Source organism: Dryas octopetala, chromosome 3, assembly GCF_963921425.1.
Source record: "Dryas octopetala chromosome 3, drDryOcto1.1, whole genome shotgun sequence".
In the NCBI taxonomy this organism is placed as follows: domain Eukaryota; kingdom Viridiplantae; phylum Streptophyta; class Magnoliopsida; order Rosales; family Rosaceae; genus Dryas; species Dryas octopetala.
In genome coordinates, this window is record NC_141368.1 from 5919494 (window position 1) to 5941331 (window position 21838).

At 35.1% G+C, this 21838-nt stretch overlaps 3 protein-coding genes and 1 pseudogene across 3 annotated transcripts; all 4 read right to left on the reverse strand.

The window, feature by feature from the left end:
• Positions 1–1807: 1807 nt before the first annotated feature.
• LOC147290101 (uncharacterized) lies at positions 1808–2930 on the reverse strand. The gene is made up of 2 exons (XM_086234982.1): positions 2307–2930; positions 1808–1891 (listed from the first exon to the last, which is right to left on the reverse strand). The coding sequence occupies exons 1-2, from the start codon at positions 2928–2930 to the stop codon at positions 1808–1810; spliced, it is 708 nt and encodes a 235-aa protein (XP_086091108.1).
• Positions 2931–3560: 630 nt separating this feature from the next.
• On the reverse strand, positions 3561–4839 carry LOC147290102 (uncharacterized; annotated as a pseudogene).
• Positions 4840–6403: 1564 nt separating this feature from the next.
• Positions 6404–11139, reverse strand: MKP1 (mitogen-activated protein kinase phosphatase 1). Its single transcript, XM_086238530.1, has 4 exons — positions 11000–11139; positions 8019–10659; positions 7380–7566; positions 6404–6606 (listed from the first exon to the last, which is right to left on the reverse strand). The coding sequence occupies exons 2-3, from the start codon at positions 10491–10493 to the stop codon at positions 7510–7512; spliced, it is 2532 nt and encodes an 843-aa protein (XP_086094656.1). The 5' UTR covers positions 10494–10659; positions 11000–11139; the 3' UTR covers positions 6404–6606; positions 7380–7509.
• Positions 11140–14135: 2996 nt separating this feature from the next.
• On the reverse strand, positions 14136–20406 carry HEXO1 (beta-hexosaminidase 1). Its single transcript, XM_086237661.1, has 15 exons — positions 19935–20406; positions 19764–19847; positions 19574–19609; positions 18814–18925; positions 18636–18706; positions 18395–18525; positions 17852–17868; positions 17644–17692; positions 17290–17390; positions 16854–16913; positions 16123–16156; positions 15775–15873; positions 15482–15541; positions 15142–15392; positions 14136–14586 (listed from the first exon to the last, which is right to left on the reverse strand). The coding sequence occupies exons 1-15, from the start codon at positions 20295–20297 to the stop codon at positions 14411–14413; spliced, it is 1644 nt and encodes a 547-aa protein (XP_086093787.1). The 5' UTR covers positions 20298–20406; the 3' UTR covers positions 14136–14410.
• Between the last annotated feature and the right edge of the window lie 1432 nt (positions 20407–21838).

The following is a 21838-nucleotide window of genomic DNA, read 5'->3' on the forward strand; positions in this document are numbered from 1 at the left end:
TCATATCAATTCTTCCACTCAAACACTTCTCTCTTTCATACTTTATCGAGAACAGAACGGTCATGGAAGCTGAAACGTCAAGAATGAAACCCAAATATCACTTGCATTATCTGATTATCATTAATATATTATTAACTGCTATATTTATTTCTTAAAGCTTGTGCGCAAATTGGACCCCACCCTTCAAGAATTTAGGAAGCCACTTAGCAGAATCTATAAAAATGCTTTTGTGATTGCCATTAGTATCAGAGTTGGAGGTTGCAATTGATATTTGACGCAGTGAGTTCCGAGGAGATGCAGCCTATTATATAATACGTACCTTCATGAAACCGTCCATTAGAAATTATAGAATTAATTTCAAGATTATTTATATCATTAATATCTTCTAAAACTTAATTGTGCATGCATGTATTGCTGTTTGGGGAATCGCGCGTGTGGTTTTCTAAATAACTTTGTGGAATAGTGCTCTTATTATATCGAGACGCATTAATAGAAATTTAACTAATTACATAGACACATTTCATATGAAGAGATGCTTAATTTTTTATTTTTGGTACTAAGGTGGGCAAAAGGCCCAATAACATAAGTCCCAGCATTAACAAGTCTGGCCCATCTCACACTACACTGGTCTTCATGTGGAGAGAGACTTCATTTTCATGTATGGTTTTTTTTTAGCGTGATGGGTTCGGTGGGAATTTTATTTCCATATATTCTCAATCTAAGGTATCTCCGTATTTATTGATCATAGAAGCGAAACGTATTAATGTTGGGTCTAATAAAGACCCACTCATTAAAGGATCGATGAACATCCATAAGAGCATCACAAAAAGTTTAGAAATCAACGAATTAAGTCATTACATTTCATTTATGCATGCACGGTATGCACCATAGAAGATTAGAAGACGTCCAAAATAGCAACCTTGTCATACAAAACAAATACCAATTCAGAAACAAACATCTAAGAGAAAGCTTGATCAGATCGAATGTCAATTTCCAGTCCTTAAAAGTTCAAAATCAATCAAAAGTTCATGCAATTCCTTCCCAATTAAGGAACTAATATTGCACATGTAGAAGTGCTTATCTTTAGTATGCATTTGTCAATTCATCGTTGGTGGGATACAAATAAAGGATTTGATCAGCACTACCAAGAATTGATGCCTTGGGCTTCAGCAGAGTGTTCTTAATGTTAACTTTAGGTTTTAGCATGTGTGTGTCACTAAGATCTTCAACGCTCTCGTAAACTTGGCCTAAGGAACCAACCATGCCAATCCTTATGAACAGCCAAATCACAGTGCTAATTGGCAAAGAGAGGAGCAAACATAACTTTTTGACACTTGGAGTCAATTAGGAGCTTCACACTAAAACTAGTACTAGCTAGAGTCGGAGGTTGCCATTGATATTTGATGCAGTGAGTTCGGGTATTCATGAGCATGATGAATTATTCTATATAACCGATGCACTGTCACATGTTAAAACTTACTTATGTATTAAAATATGAGTAGATATTATTAATATTATACTCTACTAACATAGAGTTAGCTAATACCTTCATGAAACCGTTTATTAGATTATTTAACATTTCAAAATTATATCATTAATTGTCAACCCCAATTGAAAATAACTAATTAACAACGACTACATGCAATCATGGTACGTTACTGTTTTGTTCAAAATACCATTCATGTAAATTGAGGACCTCCGAAATAACAATGTAAACGAAGATGAATTCTAAATCATCAACAGAAAAAATCTTATGCATAGAATTGAAGCTCCAAAATGTAAATCCCAGCTAGTTGAGGCGCAAAGCTTAGAAGCCGTCAACATTCTGTCCAAGGAAGACCTCGGTCAAAACTGATTTCGACCGCAAAGATGCCGTCAACAAGTACAATCCCTAAGAATCAAAACATATAACATCATATTGTGTCAAGTATTACTTGATGCAAACAAATTATCAAAATTAAATTCAAATAGAAAATTTACACTTGAGAAAATGACATATTATAATAGTCAATATATAACCAAAATAAACATTAACCTGTCTCCACTTTGTCTCATTTAAAAAAAAAAAAATTGAAATCCATCTATGGGTTTGTATCCATTAAGGAATTAATTAATATATGCACAATATTATCCCATATGAAAAGGCTACGCAAAATTTCAAATGTTACATTTTGAAGAAATTGAGAAATAGATATATGAATTAATTCACACCTCTCATTTTCCCACAAAAACTGAAATCTGTATATGGGCATTTTAAATGAATAAAAATTTCGATTTGAAATGAAAATTCAATATTTCATTCTCACCTCATCCTTGCCAACAGAAACCACTTTCTCTTCAAGGTCACCAACTTCCTTAACATTGAACTTCTTAAGCAAGGCTATAACTGAAGTACCACACATAGGCTTCACTTCCAAATCATCCATTATCATGAATGTAAAAGCACCATCCACAAACCCTTCCTCACCAGAAAGTTTTTTGGCGTCTGTAGCCGGCGGAGCAACATATTGAACCTCGAGGGACATATTCTCACGGCAATATGGACAACTGGCTCTAGGATCTTCGGCAAGATAAGCCTTATGGTTGCTACACATATAGAACTTTTTAGGTTTTGATGGTACCTTCTTTTCGGTCAACCAATTAGAAAGGATATTGTTAGCTGCACCAACCATTTGTAGTTTGGGTTCCAACACGGTGGCCTTGCTAACATTGGGTAGCATGAACTTGTAACTAAGATTTTCAAAGCTACCATAAAGTTTGCCCAAGCTACCAGCCATGAATGGTTCAGCGACGGCACTAACGAAAGTGCCAAGAGGGCAAGATAGAGCATAGAAGAGAAAGTCCACAAAGTCCTTGCCTGCCTCAGCATACAGAACTCTGTGTCCCTTTCTGTCAATTAGGAGCTTCAAACTAACTCTTTTGGTTGCCATTGACGAACAGAAATTAAACTGAGCTAGGCATTTCACCTTTGTTTTTAATCTGTTGAAGATAACGTTATAAACTCGTAACGTGCAGCTTGAACACTGCTTAATGTTTATCTGATCACTAATAAGTTGGTTGGAGATGTAGTGGTCATTATCATTATCTTCCTCACATTATTTATTTATTTTTAAATAGAAAAATGATTTTATGCTGATCGAGTAGGCTAGTAATACAAAATAATTTTTTCTTTTATGGCCTTAATACATAGGATAATATTCGACATATAATTTTGAAATGATTGGCGGGTTTCGCCGGAGAAGCATTTAAACCTCATGTATGTAAACTTGTTATAGTTTTGTCACTCAAACCCAATTGAAAATAACTAATTAACAACTACATGCAATAATTAACAAAAACCAGAAGAGACCCTAAAGATGGGACACAAGGGATAAAAGACACGCTAGGGTGATAGGGGGTGGAAGAAAACAAAAAAGAAGCAAAAGGGAAAATTTGGGATTCGAGCTTGAAAATGATGTAAGAAAAAGAAATTATAATTCAAAATTAAACACAAATCTCATGCATATATGGAAGCTCCAAAACGTAGATCGATCCCACTGAGGCGCAAAGTAGATCCATCCTTATGTTGCTTTCTTTCCCAGGAAGACATAGGTAAGAACATAATTTGACTGCAGAGATGCCTTGAGTAATTTCAACCCCTGAGAATCGAATCAAAGCAAATAACATCATTTTGAATAAAATAACAATAGAAGTGTGTGAATTACCAGCCCAGAGAATATCTAACCGTTATTTTATTAAAAAAAATTAATCTCGTATCAAACGGTTATCTTTTTGTGTTGAACAAATGCGTAGATGGTAAAAGTACTATTTGATGCGAATAACTTCTCTAAACGATATCTAAATCGAATTTAAACATAAATTTTTAAAGCAAATTGAAACAAATTAATTAAATGACAAATATCCAAATTACCAAACAGATTAAAAAAAAAAACATAAATTTATCATTTATGATAACATGTCTCCCACTTTGTATCCAATAAAAAAAATGAAAACTATATATGGGCATCTGAATAAGTTCTTTTTTTTTTTTTTTTAAGGATTTCAAAATTCATTGTTCTGAGTTGAAGTAATTAAAGTACAACCACAAAGTTGTCTACCCTCCCCTTGGGATAGACTTTTAATTAGTCATGATCATGATGACTGACAATCGTAAAATGTAATATGGAAACGCAACATATGAATATGATCAATTGAATAGAGGTATATATATGAAAAGGCAACATAAATAGAAATAAAATATTATATTAGTGGAAATGTAAACAAATATATGAATTGACACACACACATACCTCATCCATGCCAACATGAACCACCTTCTGTTCAAGGTCACCAACCTCTCTAACATATATTGAACTTGTTAAGCACAGTTATACTTGATATGGTAGACATGGGCTTCACTTCCAAGTTATCCATCACCATGCATGTACGTAACAAATATAGTGTTTGCAATGTGGACAAATCGCCCTAGGCTCGTCGGCCACAAAACGGTGGTAAGTCCCACACATGTACACCTTTTTCGCCATTGATTCGTCTTTGATCAACAAATTAACGAGGGTAGTCAGCACCACCAATTGGTGCTTTTGGTTTCAGCAGGGTGTCCCTATTGAGATTGGGTTGCATGTATGTGTCACTGAGATTTTCCACACTTTCGTAGAGTTTGCCTAAGCTACCAATTAACCATGCCATGATCCTTGGAGAGTAGCCTAGTGCCAACAGGCAAAGAGAGGAGTGAAAAGAAAGTCCACAAAGTCCTTAATTTCCTGCTTCTGCAAAAAGCACTTTGTGACCCTTTGCATCGACTAGGAGCTTCAAACTAACACTACTGTTGTTGGTTGCCATTGAGGGAGTACGTGAGAGGTGAAAATTAATCCATGGCTTTGCTTTTTAGAGCATTTTATAATAACAAAGAAATTAAAGCCTGCAACTGATCAATCCCACAAACCTGTTTGTGAATAGGAACAGATCGACAAGCTAAATTAAAATGAGTAATTATTGGTTGTGAATGCTTGTTGTTGATGTTACGTGGATCACAATTCACAACCCCGTTTATGAATAGGAACAGATTATCGATCATCCCCTGTTTTGGGGATTTATGTTCATTAATTAGTTGATTAAATTTCAGCAATAATTAATTATAAGGCCTAAGCTCGTTTAGTTGCTTAGAGGATAAGAGTAACTGATGACAATCTGACAAAAAAATTGAAATTATTGCTGATTCATCTTATATTCGTGACAATAACGTAAGAAAATGGGCCAAAACAAAACAAGAAATATTTAACGCAGAATAAATGACTTTATGACAGAATCGAAGAGTTGGTTGCGTTGATGTCACTGGGTTATCATTGATGAACCAAATTATTAAAAGAGTACTATTATTCTGACCCATCATCTCTATTTTTCCACCTATTTTATTTTTTCACCCCCGCTAAAAATCTTAAAGAAACACTATTTCTACTCTTCTCACTCATCTCTTAAACTCAATATACCTAAAATACCCTAATGTCCATGATATTTTTGTTTGAACTACAACACCATTTCGGTAGTTGCAAATCTCTACAACCCCTGAGTTGCTACTTGTCATCCTAAACATTCAACGAATCATCACCATCTTCGTATCTCTTCAACAATAAAACATCTTGTTTACATGTAGGTATCATGTCTTTCTTTCTTTTCATTTTTCAGTTTTTAAATTAAAGGCAAATACCATGGCAGTTGCCATGGAAAATGATAATCACCATGCTTCAAGATTTCCATGGCAGCCACCATGCTTGGAGCCGCAGCAAGGCAATTTTTTTTTTTACTAAATCATTGTCCTTTTAAGTAATTTTATAAAGAATTAAATTTATTATTTAAAAGTTTATTAATCGGTGGGTGGGGAAATAGGAATGGGAGGTGTGATTACCGTGTGAATAACACTACTCTTATTAAAAATATTATCTCATGTCGGTGCTCTCTTTTCTTTTTTCTTTTTGACATATGTATGTCGTTGCTCTCTTTATGCTTGATTTTGGCTTTCTTTTTTTTTTTGGGCCAAGAATTTCGGGTTTGAGTGAAAACGATCACGGAAGGGTGATAATGGGCCGAATACGCGGCCCACTTGTTAAAGTTCCCTGGTTTTTGTTTCAAAATTTGTGACATTTACCTCTATAAAATTATAAATTGAAGTTAAAAACGAAAAATAAAAAAAATAAAAATGTGATTCATAAACCAAAACCCCTACTAGGCTACTCCCCCTATGCTGTTTTCTTTTTTTAATATTTCTCTCTCAAATTCAAAAAAAAAAAACAATAATGTAATTTCATTTTAATTGATTATTGACACAATAACTTCTATTACAAAGTGGGTAAAGCAAGTCATTTCTACAAGGCAACGACATAGTTATAAAATCCAAAAAAGCATAAAAAAAGGTTCAAAATTGAATTAGAGAGAGAACATTTACAGAAAGGAATTAAAAAGAGAAAAAGAAAGCAAATATTTAGAACTGATAGTTTAATGTAAATTGCTTGGCCTGAATTTTCTCCTTTAGCTTACTGAATATACAAGAAAAATCAATTTATCAAGGTGTTACATCACTGTACAGCCACAATGCAGTTAGAAAGCAGCCTCCTGTACATAGCATGCCCGGAAATGAAAAAATAAATAATGTGAGGATCAAAAAGAGAAAAAATAAAAATAAAGAAAAGGGTTGTAAAGTAAAACAACAGTCAACAACCCTTATTTGGAATTACCAAGGGTCAGCTACACATAACCCTGTCCCGGCATATCTATCTGTTGGCAACTTGGCATACATATTTCCAGCATGAATACATTTTTTGAGGCACAACTACGGCAGCTGACCCAAAATAGTTGCAAATAAGGTTTGGTTTTATTTAGCAAGTGAATCGGCACTAGCAGCAACTTCATAAAAAAAAAAAAACAAAAGTACATATATATAAAAACACCATGTTTCAATTCAAGAGATGAAACAAAATAAAATCAAGTGTTAGGCCTAATATGCATCTATGCCCTTTTAGTAAAATCCAGTATTCTGTTCTGTTAGAATCTTAGTTGCTGTTGAATGGAGACTGTGGGCAGTACAACAAAAACAAGATCAAACTCAGATGATCGATTCACTAGTACCACATCACTGTGAAATCAGTGTAATCTTAATCCCACTTCTTACTAACAGCTCATTCATATTTCAACATGAAACCAATATAAGTTGTTCCAGTAAACCAAGAGGTATCCTTTCCAGGATGTGGCATCTTGTTAACCAGTGAAGTGGTCTCAGCAGAACTCCTAGATAAAGCTACTATCCTAGTCACAATACCCAAAAATAATGCACGAGCATGTCATAGATATGGAGATCAGTTCAATAATGGTTACCATTTAGTTCATACCTCACTGGTTTTTTCCACGGGAGTTCATCTTGATGCCTGAAAAGGTTGGACTGCAAATTAAGCCAGCTGGGGAAGTGGAAAATTGGTTTGAGGAGCAGGACTACAGAATCTCTACTTAATTGCATTGGCACTACAACCGATTCAATAATTCAAGAAATTCCACTGGTTCTTCATTTTCTTTAACAATCTGCAATTGAACCATGCTGGAAAATCAGATTTCAAAAGAGGAAAAGACCGAAAGGAACCGGATTTTCTTGTGCAATAAACGTCAACACTAGGGTCCTCAAGATTCAATCACACTCTTTATTATATAGGTCTATTTGAACTAAATAAAGCTGAGTGTCGTAACAAAATAATAATGTACAGAATGAACATAAAACCCCAACAGCAAAACAATTACCAAAATGACAAACTCCACAAAAAACCATGGCAGCTGTCAAGTAACTTAACAATAAATAGCTAGAGCCCTTGGGATGCAACAAGTAGGAACAAATATAGTAGGTGGTAAATACAAACTCTTCATGGGAAACAGACTTATTTACAAGAAACCACATAAACCAAACCCTTAAAATGCAAGCAAAAAAATTAAAAATGAAATTAAGAAATAGGTATAAGTATATACAAATGTAGATTCCATACCTTAATGATTGTGTCCTTTGGCAGACCCATTTGGCTAAAGATATCACAACCAACTTTATCCCAGTCAATATCTTCTGCGTCAGTTCTCTCTCTGCAACTATCTAATTGAATCTGAAAATTACCATTGTCAAGAAACCTTCCTACCCATAGATAGAAAATGTTGCCCTTGCTTTTTCCAAAACTTGGTGAGAAAATAGCGTAAGCAGCTTTAGAATTTAGTTCATTGACACCAAATGTTACCATCTTCTCTAAACTGGGCCAGCGACATACAAAAGGTTGCATCAAATTACATTGCACTGAACAACTTTCCCCGATCTCCCTTGAGGCAGAGGATTCTGTACCTTCTCCCAAAGGGCAATTTTTCCAAGGTTCAGCACACTGTTTGATAGTAATACTTTCCCTACCTGGGAATATGTTGCATTGTTGTGTTGAATCTACCCCTCCATTTTCAATACCATCCTTTGATGCTAAGACATTGTCAATATTGTCTATGTGACCTACAGAACAAGTACTGTCATCTATCCTAACACCATCTTCTTTACTGGGAAGAAATTTTGAGGAAGCAGTCATCAGCCTCACCTTATCACTCATCACAGGTAATGTAAGAGACTTTGACAAACTACCTCTGCGCTCTGCAAGCGAAGCTGAAAACTTTTTAGATGGCAATGAGGTTGATCGAGAACACTGTGAACTACAATTGGAAACAATGTTTTCTGGACTGTCAGACATGGGTTGATCAGAAGATTTAGATGAGAGGAGAGACGTGTCAGAACAATTTGAAAATGTTGAAGAGACCGGAAGAGAGCACGAAGCTGCAGATGGAGAATCCAGAGAGGATTCTGAAAAGTATTTTGAGTTAGTGCTTGATTCAGAAGAGATGGAATCTGGTGAAAGATATGGAGGTGAAGAAGAAGAGGACGATGAAGATGAAGAGGGAGCTGATGAAGGTAATGAAGAATTTTTAGACAAATGAACTAACATCATAGAGTCTGAATAGACCCTGGAGAGGGATGTCCTGGGAGCTGAGACAAACTCCTTCATATTGCCAAAGGAAAACTTACGCCTGAGCGCACTCCAGCTGCTCTCTCTAGCAGGAAGATGGGTTTCGTGTTCATTCTCCGAGGATGCAAATGGAGGAACAAAACCCCCGCTAATAGCTTTCTGGAAAATTTCAAAGTCAATATTATATCTGTCTGTTTTCCTTTCACCTGGATGAATCTTAACTGTCAATTCCCCAACCTCCACTCCATTGCCAGAGTTATCCATCAAGGGTAAAATGTTTGAGAAGGCATCCCAAAAGTAACCTGGTTCTTCCCCTTCCTTAATTATTGTTATTGGACCTTGCACTCTTTCATACCGAACAATCTGGCAAACAGCCCCTCTTGCATCCCTTTCCATGATGGCATCGCAATTCTTACCAATCCAAACATATATCACAGAAGGTATATGAACAATAAATGCACCTCTAGAATCCAGAGCAGAAGGTGAAGGGTCATTTAACATTTTTGGGACAAGATGCAAAGGATCATAAGGTGAATGTGGGGCAATTCTGTACATCCTCAATAGTGAACTCGGGCTAAGAGGGAAAGCATGGACCCTCTTTTGGCACTGTAACAACTGACAAGCAAAACCCATATTTGGATCAGCAATACCTCTTGCTGCTTTCACATACTGAAATGCATCATCAAAACTCTGTCCTTCTCTCCACATAAGATATGCAATCACCAATGACGTCGACCGAGACACCCCTTGACAACAATGAACGAAAACCCTTCCACCTTGTTCCCTAACATCTTCAAAGTAATCAAAAACATCATATAAAATACTAGTAATATCCTCAGTCGGACTATCCTGCAACCATAAAGTTCTGTACACAAAATCCGCCTTGAAATACTCGGGACAAACAAATCCCACACAGTTCAGAACATGGGTAATCCCATTCTGCTTGAGTATGTCCCTATCCCTTGCAACCGCATCTCCGCCAAGATAAATATGTTCAGCCACTTTCGAGCACTCTTTATCAAAGAAAGCAATCTTATCCCTCCTCACAAGCCCACCATTCTTTTCCGGGTTTCGCTGAATCGTTGTCAAATCAAGCTTCAACCTCTCCCCACCACCACCCCTCCCACTCGGGGTTGGAGGTTGTGACCACTCACCAATATCATCCGAACCCGGCTTGGGCCACTCATCTAAGCTACGCCCAGCAAGAGGCAATTGCAAAGGGGGCAAACAAGACCTAGCCTTGCTATTCTGCTGGGACCGAGGGGTTAACGGAACAGGAAACCTACGGAGGCTTTGCCCACTACTATTTCCTACAGTTGCATTGGGATCTGCAAGGTCTTTTTCCTCAGTCTCAGGGTTGTGAGGGGTGGTCCGTGAGGCAGACCAAGACGCAGAGCGCCAGAACATTTTCCGGGAGCTGGGAAGCGGGGCAGGAGCCCGAGAAGTAGCAGAGGCATCCTCCTTACCCACCATGCCCAATTGAAATTATTCTTAGTGCAAAACCCAGAAATCTGAATAACCCCTAATTTGTTTCCATTTTGCTTTACTATGCTCCAAACAAACAAGGTGGGGGACTTTGATTAACAAGAATGTGAGAAATCAAATCCCTTTCAGATCAAGCATCAGCCACATACACACTCTGACAGGCAATCAAAAAAATTAAATATCTTATTAATTAACAGCGAATGAAAAGTTGAAGGCATAAAGTAATTCTAAAAACAAGCAGTAAATTAAATCAATACGCACTCAAAATTTTGATGCAAAACGTAAAAATGAAACAGCTTCGGTAAATTTGTTAGGGTAGAATGGGAGAACCCATCTTGAGCTGAAGCCTGAATTGAAAAATTGTCTAAAATTAATTGAAAAAGAATGCAATTTGTGAGTTCCTAGGGTTCTACGTGATCAGATTTGTGTGCGTTTGTGTGTGTGTGTGTGAGAGAGAGAGAGAGAGGGAGAGAGAGATTAGATTTGTGACTTACAGATTGAGAAATCAGAGAGGGCAGAGCTGTAGAGGAGACTGAGAAGCTTTGGGAGTTCACAGAGAGAGAGAGAGAGAGAGAGAGAGAGAGAGAGAAGGCAGAGCACCGGAGGGAAGGGGGAAGGGGAAAGATACAGATACAGATACAGTAAAGAGAGCCAGTGGGTTTCAATTGCTTGTTTGTTTATTTGACTGTTTCAGAGAAGTAACAGACCCACTTTTCAACCCACCCAAATACCCATACCCATACCCATACTCATACGGCCATAAAATCATAAAATATACTTTTTTTCCTTTTTTTTTGGTTGCATGATCTTTCATTTCAAAATATACATGATCTTTCATAAAATATACATGATCTTTCATTCCAAAATTACTAATTATATAATTCTCAATTTCTCATTAAAGAAAAAATTTAAAGATGCTTTGAATTAAACAAATAGTTTTTTTTTTGGTAGATATATTGATATTAAAAAACACATTATTGTATAATATATTTAAAAAAAACATTTGTTTGGTTCTATATTTTTAAAAATTGCACTGGTCCAAATACCTGTTCAATCTTGTTTTCTTGTTTTCTTTCCTCTCCCCTTTTTTGTTTTATTTATTTGCTTGTTTTGGTTTTATTTTTATGGCGAAGATTCGCCGTTCTAAATTTGGCTATTACTTTGACAAAAATAAAGTTGGTTATGGGTAGTCAAAACGCAAAGTCCCAATTCAAAATTAGTAATTTTGAATTTTGACTAATGTATGATTCAAATATCAAATCTTTCCAAGTTAGGAAAAAAAACAATTTTTATTTTGTGTTAACGATAACTTTTATTTGGTAATATCATAAATCTAGCTTCAAAATTTCAGATAGATTTGAAATTTGAATGTATTTTTACATACAAAAGAGGTCATACATATTCATTTTGATAGGGAAAAAAAGTAAAAAAGATAATAATACCATTAGCTTGTTTCTAAAATAGATCATTTTTTTATTCAATAAATTATTATATGTAATCGTAACATTATATGTTAACGTAACTAATTCATTAAAATTATAATATGTATACAATTATTAATATCTAAAATTTTAAATTTTAAATTTATAAACTAGTCGTACAGTCATATTATAACATAAATTAAATAACACTCTTTGGTTGTTTTATGATTACATACAACAATTTTTCGATCCACAAGATTATCAAAAATTACTAATTGATTCTTTAGATTCTAAATTACCATTTTAGATCATAAATTACTCAATCATGTGTACATGAAAATTAAAAAAGTGCAATGCCGATCGATTGTGGAAAATTCACTACCCATACTGACATACATCTGCCTGTAAAAATGGTTCGGATCCAATGGGCTGGTTGGTTAACCCGACATGATGGTTTGGGCTTAATGACATGTGGGAACTATTGCGGATAATTGACAGCATTGTTATAAATTCACAACGTTGCTAAACTACAAGAGGCCACAAACGACATATATAATGAGTTGAAAATTGATCATTAATAATTTTGAATTCTTATTTGATTTTAATTTCAAAGTATCACAATTTGGGGAAAATTAATGATCACCACTTATTACTGCTGTTCACATTTAATGATGAAAGTGACACTATGAACATAAAGTCACCAAATTCACACCTTTGTGAAGCTAGAATATTGACCCCTTCAGAAACTGGTTGGAAAATGAAAGGTGCCCCATAGGTCATGGGTTTCATGAGAAAAAATGACAGTTACCCAATAATTTTTAAAAATAAAAGAAGAGCGTTATCCGCATTATTCGCACTGTTTTACATTAATTGTGTGCTTTACGTCAAAGTGCGGGGAGGTAATAAAGAAAACGCGTAGTGTTTCCGTTTCCGAATGTGAGATATTTTTTTGAAATGTCTCTTCATATGTGTATGACTTTATATTGGAGGATGTTGGAGTACTAGTCATCATTAAACCTGATAGAGAGATTTAATTTGAATTGTTGTCTATATTATGTCAATTAAAAATAAGTGAAAAATAAGTGAAGCGTTCGAAAACATTATTTATTTTAAGAAAAAATTCACATATTATCTCAATTCTCACCCAATGAATTTGTTTGGAATTTGCCATAACCAACTTTTAAGGTCTTATTCACTTCCCTAACTATAAAGACAACAGTGCAGTTGGACAGACCATGAAGGCAGAGCCGTGTGGATCAGTTTGGGCAACAGTGTAAATTCATGTTCATGACCTCCATTGTAATTTGCACCTAGTTGTCCTCCTAGCAATTAGTGCTTGGGACTCGATTACTTAATCTAGTGGCAAACCCTTGCATTGGCTATAGAGTATAGACCTTGAAGAAACCTACACGAATTTTGGTCTGAAAATGTAAACTTCAAGTCAATGCCTTTGTTGAATTTTAAGAAAATGGGTTTTAGTCAATGTTGGGATCCCTTTTTCATGGTACCTTTCTTGATTACTTGACAAGTTAGCATAGACTTGAATTAATAAACCTGTTGTTTCGAATATCCCAGATGAAAAAAAAACAATAGAATATCCTACATATGAACTCCTGAACACTCATCTTCTGTAATCATAATTTCAAGGATAAATTATATTCATGGTTAATTACATTTACAGCATACAATCAGATTAGTGTCCACGAAACAACTAGATTGAGTCGGGACACAGAAACGCGGTGAATTGTGATATGATGATGACAAGGAAACTTGCCCGACCAAAAACTGAAGTTAACAATGACTTCTCCTGGGGCATCCGAGGGTGGAACATAATTCTTAGATCAGTTAAATCTGGCATGTTTCCCTCTAAAATACTATAATGACAAACAGAAAATCAGACAGATTTGTGAAGAAGATATTGCTAAGGATCAACAGCATGTGAGAGAATCTTTTTTCTTTTATATATTGGTTAAATAGAACAAAATTTGACCCGATGCCTCCAGCTTTGTTGATGCTTTCTCCGTCTAAAAATTAGTATATACTATCAGACCTTGGCAGTATATATTGTCTAGAAAAGGAAGATAGTGTAAATTTAGGAAAGCTGTATGCTCAAGCAAACTGTGGTAAATGATAATTGTTGAGGAGTACAATGAAATGTGTGACAATTTCTGTTTACTATCAGAGATGAACATGAATGAATGAAGAGGGGTTTTATACTAAACCAAATTTATTTCTCTTTAACAGTATCATTACAACAAGTCTACAAAAACCCATCAGGACGATTCATAATATTTCCCAGCCAATATTGATCTCAACATCAAGAAGCCCAAGATTCAGAAGCCTCAAATCTGACAAATCAAACTGACAACAATAGCTATCATGAAACAAGAGAAATGCTGTCTTTTCGGAACGCTTGCATTTTTTCTACAGTTTTGGAAGGGAAGCTTAAGATGCACGAAATCACCTCATATGATGATGGCAGTATTATTGATCATAGCATGACCCAGCACCAGTTGGAGGACTTCGAGCATAGAAGTTTGTCACTGGAGCAGCTTGAACTCCACGTCTGTTCAAGAGGCATCTGAAGTATTGTAGCCGAGGTAGGGCGGTTAAAGTCATATTTCCTTTAGATATTGCCCCCCTCCTGCTCCACAAGCGCTCTGCAGGGAAAACGAAGTGACAATTCAGTCTCAAGCTTAAGAGCACTAAGAGCAAAGCTATAACAAATATGCATCTCCTTTCTAATTTAAGATTAAAATAAATAAACACCATATACACAACAAGACAAGCAACAAAGAAATGAAAACATATACAGTAGTAACTACACCCTTTCCTTCAAGTGTCTTATGTCTCTCACCTTGGAGTTCGTATCTAAATTCAACTAATTAAAATTCTTATTCAGTTATGTCATATTTGCGAGTTCTGTCATGGTTACTGAAAAATCTTGGACTTCACTCAAACGCTGAAAAGCCACCACATTGACACAATGAATTGATTTTAACTTGAAAGGAAGTCCAAAACTATATTTAGAAAAATATTTTTATTTTTGGAACGGTTCAATATCCTGAAGAGAGGTGTCCAAGGTTACCAATAATATTAAAAATATCCTATATCTTAAAAGGACTCTGTTTTTTAAGTCACAAAGATGTGAACAACTCCATCATGCTAACAAGTTTATGTGTATGTTGTAGTGATGATTTTCTTTCACTACTTACCTGCAGCTGCTGCAGCTCGAGGCCATATTGTTTGCTGAATATCTGATGTATCAGCTGTCTCACCCCACATGCATACTTCTCCTCCAAGAACAAGCTTTTGCTTAGAGGCATCAGTTATTCCTTCAAGTGGTTCAGCATTATAAGTAGAATCCCAAGGGACATCTAGATGGTCAAGATACCAGACACCTTGATTGCTGAAAATGCATCTGAAACCTTTAGCAACAGCCTTCGGACAAACCCCTGCGCCCAACCTATTGCATTTAGAAAAAAAGAAAATGGTTAAAACCATTAGACCTTCAATCGATGCCATCACAAAACTGCACATAGGGAAGAAAATCACCAGTTATGTACTACAGTCCTTGGATTGAGTTTCGTTGAGAAGGTATTGAAGGTTTCTTCCCTGAGGTAAGAAAACTTATATCTGTCACATGATTCTTTACCGCACTAAGAAACACAAAGCAATGAAATACTCTTTCCCTTTATTTAAAAACCTAAGTTTCATAATTTTAACTTCATGAAGATCCTAGCAAGAAAGAATAACTACCTCCGAACTTTCCATGCAGGCCAATGCAAAGGGAAAAAACCAACTTTAAAATGACGATAACAATTTTATTGACATAATGTTAGATATACCAGTTGACTGGGGTCCAATTTTTCGAAATTGCTATCTCTTGTGCTTTGAGAACAAAATATTGATATGCATCTTTGGTAGTCATGTTTCGTTGCTGAAGCCTACAAATAGAAAGATCAATACACAGATCAAACACAAATCAAGCTTTCCTAAACAATATAACTGTTATATTCCATTAAGTTTTAATCCACCATGGTTCAGGCCTTCAGGTTTACTGTAAGCTTAGAAGGGAAGTGTCAAGAAGGTTTATCATCTATTCCTTCTGTGTCCTTCAAGTTATCATTGCTTGAAAGGTAAAAGAGTTGCATGCAAATTGTAATTAATCATATAAAGACAATTAAACCATGTACCATTGCTTCACGTGTGGAGTGGAGCTCCAGCAACCTGTCAAATATTGAAACAACATCAGATAGTATATAAGCATGAAAAGAGAGAGAGAGAGAGCGATTCTGCACATGTCATATAATTACTTAGAAATCATCATGGTTTTCTCATGAGTGGCAGTCAAAGAAAAAATAGCAATTTTAGAGGCACCAGAGAATCAATATACTGGAAATGTAACAGAAAAGAAGTTTTTAAAATCTGAAACACTAATGCCCTAAGGGTGAAAAGTTACCATCACAAAAATTTACATTACAAGTCATTAGAAGATAACACCTCCCTTATCCCATAACAGATCAATCGTATTTTGCAAGAGGCAGAATGTCATCTGCCCGATCACAAGTTACAATAGCTCAGTGTAGGTGTAGAATATGAACATGCAGCAGTCCTTCAAGTTCTTAGAAGTAGAAGGAATAATAACTTGTAGAGTTACAGTGTTTTTGTCCTCTAAGACGTCATTGGGCTATAGAGAGAATAGCACTCTCTATCTCGTAAAAATTATGTCATGCACAAAAGTTATTAAAGGAATGTACTTATAATCTCATTATTACTCACCAAAAAAAAAAAGAAAAAAAAAAGAATGAATACTAGCTTTTTCATTCCCTTGTATTCATGGACAGTAATAGAATCAAAGACCTATCTGTTCTTGTGAATAAAATAAATGCAGAATCTTAGCTTGGAACAAAAAGTCAATTCATACTTGTATTAACTTCATCACCGCCCAAATGGAATAGCTCGAACGGAAAAATCTTTCTCATATCTGTATGACAGAAATTAAAATTACATAAGTATATGGAAGACAAAGGCAAAATGTGCCACAGCAACAACTATACACAAAGAATTATGTTTATGAAAAAAAAAATATGATAAGGAATTAAGGAGTTGCAGACAGTCCTACTCCTATGTATATACATCAATTAGTAGAAATTTAGCTAATATGCTTCTGGAAGAGTCCCGAAGCATAATCAAGTGCTAGAACAATATCCCTCATTTTGAAAAAAGAGACAAAGAAAGAAAGAAAAAGAAAAGGTAGTACTTGACACCCATATAATAACTCATTAAAGCACAGAATAAATAAATAAGTAAAGCAAAAAATCCTGGCCCAATAACAGCATATATGTTTTCATGAGTTTAACCTGTCAGAATGCCAGAAACCACATCGAAAGTAAAATTCTTTGAAACATCAAGTGGCTCTTTGCAAGACGAGGATGGCCAAAGATCAGGATATCCAGTGCCCCTGCACAATGGGGATTGAGAACAGGTTTGAATTTTCATGAATTATTAGTTTTCAGAAGATGCCTAAAATCATGATTCGTCAATGAAAATGCAATGCCAGAAAAATTCTGATCATTTTGCTATTCTAATTTTAAGTTTCCTGCAAGGATATTCTATCTCAGAGAAAATAGCTACTTGAAAGGAAATGCTCAAAAATCCATTGGTAAGACCACAGCATAGCTTAAGACAACAGTAGATAGTAAGAAAGGCTTTACCATGATTTTGCATGACCAGGGACATCTACTTCTGCCATAACATTGATGCCTGCCACAAACATGTTAAATGATTGAGTAAACTATGCAAAATCCTTTAAACCTTGACGTAATAGAATGTCCACCCCCAGGTTAAGAAAAAAAAAAAAGGGATGGTAAAGAACATAACATATATTTTCTGGCCCACTATGGAAATAAAGATTATACGCACCTCTTGTTTTCGCAAAGCTTCACATAACATGTCCAAATGTGGAAAGAAAACACAAAATTAGTCTATGTAAGAGTAAGAAAGCAAAAACTACATATCAAATAAGCAGATGAAACAAGAAGATGTGGCTATATATTTAGAAGGGTGCAAGAATAGTACAGTAGTTATTTTTTCAAGGGTCAAACTTTTTGTCCTCGGCAAGCATTCTTTTTTAGTCTCACTCTTCTAAGAGGTAATCAGTAATCACTGTCATTATCATATTAGTTCAAGTTCATAACCCCGCGTAAGATTATCTGCAGCTCTGGTGTCTCATAGTACTTTGTGTTTTTTTTTTTCTCTCTTTTATTGGAAATTACTTTGTGTTATGCAACAGCAAGAATCCAATGATTAGGATTAGGAGGAAACAGAAGTAAGTTCAGTTATTCAAAGAAATATAGAGAATACTAGAAAAGTGTACATACAAAGGTTTTCCTTTATTTTTTTTGTCTTTAAAAACATTTAAAGTTTATAAGCTAATGAAGATTGAATAATCTACAGAAATCTTACTTGACGATTTCAATGGCATCCTCTACTGTGTAGCGCTCCCACTTTGTATATGCACCTTTCCACAATTTGGGATATGTAGGTACTTCTAGAGGAAATGACTCTCTATCTATGACGTGCCAATGAAGAACATTCTACTTAATGTAAATCTCAACATCAGTATTACATGGAAAAACATTAGAGAAGCAGATCATGGTGTAATATCAGGAAGGTGCTTAAATGAATCCCAGGTAAGATATCTTACAAGTTTAGCATATGACATCGATTCAATTACTTGCTTAATTACGTCAATTGGTAAATAGTGCCTTGATGTATCTGCAAAAGTGTCAATAACATTACAGATACATCCGTTCACATTACAGGAAAAACTAATTAATGAACTTTTCAGAAAATTCATCCTTTCACATGAAATTGTAGCTTACCAAGCAAAAGCCCTCGATATGCAAACCTTGGTTTGTCTCTAATGTACCAGGGTGCTCTGTATACTTGTACAGACTTACTTTCATAATCAAAAGTACACAATTGGCTGAATGTCTAGAACATAGTAGAAGAGAAGAATGAATAAGGAAAGGGAGTGACTTGAACAATATATAAACATGTCTATTAATGCACAATGGGAGAGTTTTCTAAGCATACTATCGCAAAAACAAATTTAAGCAGCTTATCCAACAGTTTGGTCTCAATTACTAGTCCATCTATGCCATTCCATTTATATCTATAATTAAAGTAATAAATATTTTTATCATTTCAAGCAAGTCTTCTTCACAACCACAGGAGTTAGCAGAGGAGCATATGACATCATTTCATTCTACAATTTCTAAATGGCACCATTTGAGCACCGATCATAAGGTTCCCTATCAACTATTCAATCCCTTCCATAAGAGGTTCAAGTAAGCATTCACTCATTCACTCATTCACTCATTCACTTGAGTATGAGAATGCAAGAGACGGAGAAAATATGATTTCCATCTGTTGGTCAACTGCACAAAGTCTATCATTTCCTTTAATTGGAATGAAAAGGAATCACCTTGTCTCTCCCTACCTCAGCCCCTCTTCACTTTCCTTATTGGAAGTCATGTTGCAGTCCAACTCACAGTGAAAGACAACATTCCTAATTATAAACATGGCCTTGTACATCAACATGCCTAATTTGTAATGCAATGCAGTAATAATCACACATACCTCTAAGCCCCGCAGTGCCCCATACACAGTGTTTGCCTGCAACCAAAAAGGGAAATCAACATCATTGGAACTACAGTACTGTGAACATTGTAGTCTTCAAATGAACAACAAATTATCATCTGGGTCTACATCTAATTGACAATAAAACAGCAAATAATTCAAAAACCACAACCTACAACACTCAATTTACCTCGATGGTCGCCTCCCCAACAATCGATTGCCCATCATTCTTCAGCACAAACAAAGTATAGCTCTCATCCACACCAAGTTGAAGCTGAAAACAACCAAACCCACTTCTCAAAATTCAAAACCACAATCACTTTCTCGAAAACAAAAGCAAGAAAAACAGAACCCAACTCACATCTTCGCTATCTGAACGAACCACAACTTTCAGTTTGCTAATATCATAAGTGGGTCCCCTTCCCTTTAGTCTACCAAAGACAGAAATCAGACTACTTTGCTTGAATATAATGTCCCTGTAGCGATCAAAGGCCAGTCTGAGAATGGCAGAGTTGCCTCCGTTGCCACTCGCGGCGAGCGAGAGGCCTGGGTCGACGGAAAGGGTCTGGTTGCCAAAGGTGAACTGGGCAGGCAGAGGCCATAGGTACGCAAGCGAGTTGTGGTTGACTTCCTCTTCAGTCGAATAATCGAGGCCTTGAGCTTGCAAAACACAGAGGGCGTGAGAGGCTATGAACAAGACCAAGAAGAAGGTGGACATTGACATGGTTTGCTGGGACTTTGTGACTTACAGATAGAAAGAGAGGAATAGGATTGAGCTTTGTGACTTTGTGAGTGCGCTTCTTGGTGATGGGCATGTGAGCAATCCACATTAACTATGGCATGTATAACGAAAAGGATGGGGTAGGTGGACCATTTGGAGAAGATGATGACAAACTATGAAACAAAACAGTGGGTGTATATAATGATGATGCATCATGCATGGTATAATAATGAAAAAATAAAATTCAGTATCAGTGGGTTTAATTAGAATAATCCACTGTTTATGGTTTTTTGATACAGTATTATGAATTAAATCATGTTCTGTGATGCTGTTTTATGACGAAAAGCCTGAAAAGGGCAAAGTTACTGTCACTTAGTTACAGACTTACAGTTACACTTTTGATGAGTCTTGCTGCAAAACGCAACATTTTTTTCTTTTTTATTAAATGCTATCAATAGTATTTTATCATTTTTCGTTTTTATAAATGTTATCAAATGTTGAAGAGTATGCTTGAAAATTATCAATTTTTTAAGTAGAAATAATTCGTAATATTTGTTTGTAACATTGTACTATAATATTATTACTCTAAAAGTTTTTTTTTTTTTTTGCCACATTCCTCTAAAGTTTTAAAGATGAAAATATTTCACTTTTTTTAGTTCATGGCATTGAAGAGTTGCATTCACCTGAATCAAAAAAAAAAAAAAAAAAAAAGGAGTTGCCTTCAATATATAAATACTACTTTTAGTTATTTTATTTTATTTGTTTAAAGTATTTGTGTGTAGCTACATATTTGATTGCAAAGGGGTGTGTGTAGGAACTGAAAAACAAACTATAATGTTTTTTTTTTCCATTCAACAAATTTATGATTTGTCCACCCTTTTACCTCAGGAGTCGTTGATGTGATGTGTATGTGTTCATGTATGATTGTTAATGAATAAGTTAATTTATTTTTGTTTAATGAATAAGTTAATTGGGTTTGGAAAACTAGTCATAACAAAATATAAGAGATTGAAAATAAACATTTAATGATTTGTTAAGTAAAATTGGTCTGTCAAGAAATAACCTTACTTATTATAAGGTGGTACCCATAGAAGATTTTTATACTTTAGGGTCGAAAATATTTTTATTTTTCTTAAAATAAGGATATCCTTATTTTAAGTTTTTTCCTAATGATATATATTTTTTATAATATTGAAGGATGTTCAAAGATGAGATCTCCTCCTCGTATTATATACATCAAATCAAACCAAAATGAAATCAAATCGTTACTATCAAAAGTTATACTTAATATGTTTTGTTTGTGACGCATACACATATCCATCATAACAATTAACCATGAACTAAAGTTTTTTACCATGCTAAAATGTGGTGCATTTTTAAAGTACACATCTATGCTAAAATGTGGCTTTTTACCTTTGGATAGTAGATCAGTGTATGTTGTATGGTAGAAGACTAGAACGTCCCCTTAATAAAACACTTGGAACTTTAATACGACAATTGGAACCAACACATGTCCATCATAACAATTAACCATGCATATCATT

Coding starts and splice junctions, on each gene's coding strand:
- LOC147290101 (XM_086234982.1), bottom strand. CDS start 2,930: ATGGCAACCAAAAGAGTTAGTTTGAAGCTCCTAATTGACAGAAAGGGA. Junction 1,892..2,306: donor TTTCTGTTGGCAAGGATGAG/GTGAGAATGAAA, acceptor TTTGATTCTTAG/GGATTGTACTTGTTGACGGC.
- MKP1 (XM_086238530.1), bottom strand. CDS start 10,493: ATGGTGGGTAAGGAGGATGCCTCTGCTACTTCTCGGGCTCCTGCCCCG. Junction 7,567..8,018: donor CAAAGGACACAATCATTAAG/GTATGGAATCTA, acceptor GTTCAATTGCAG/ATTGTTAAAGAAAATGAAGA.
- HEXO1 (XM_086237661.1), bottom strand. CDS start 20,297: ATGTCAATGTCCACCTTCTTCTTGGTCTTGTTCATAGCCTCTCACGCC. Junction 15,874..16,122: donor ACTCCACACGTGAAGCAATG/GTACATGGTTTA, acceptor TTCTATTTGTAG/GCTTCAGCAACGAAACATGA. Junction 15,393..15,481: donor AGGACTGTAGTACATAACTG/GTGATTTTCTTC, acceptor TAAATGCAATAG/GTTGGGCGCAGGGGTTTGTC.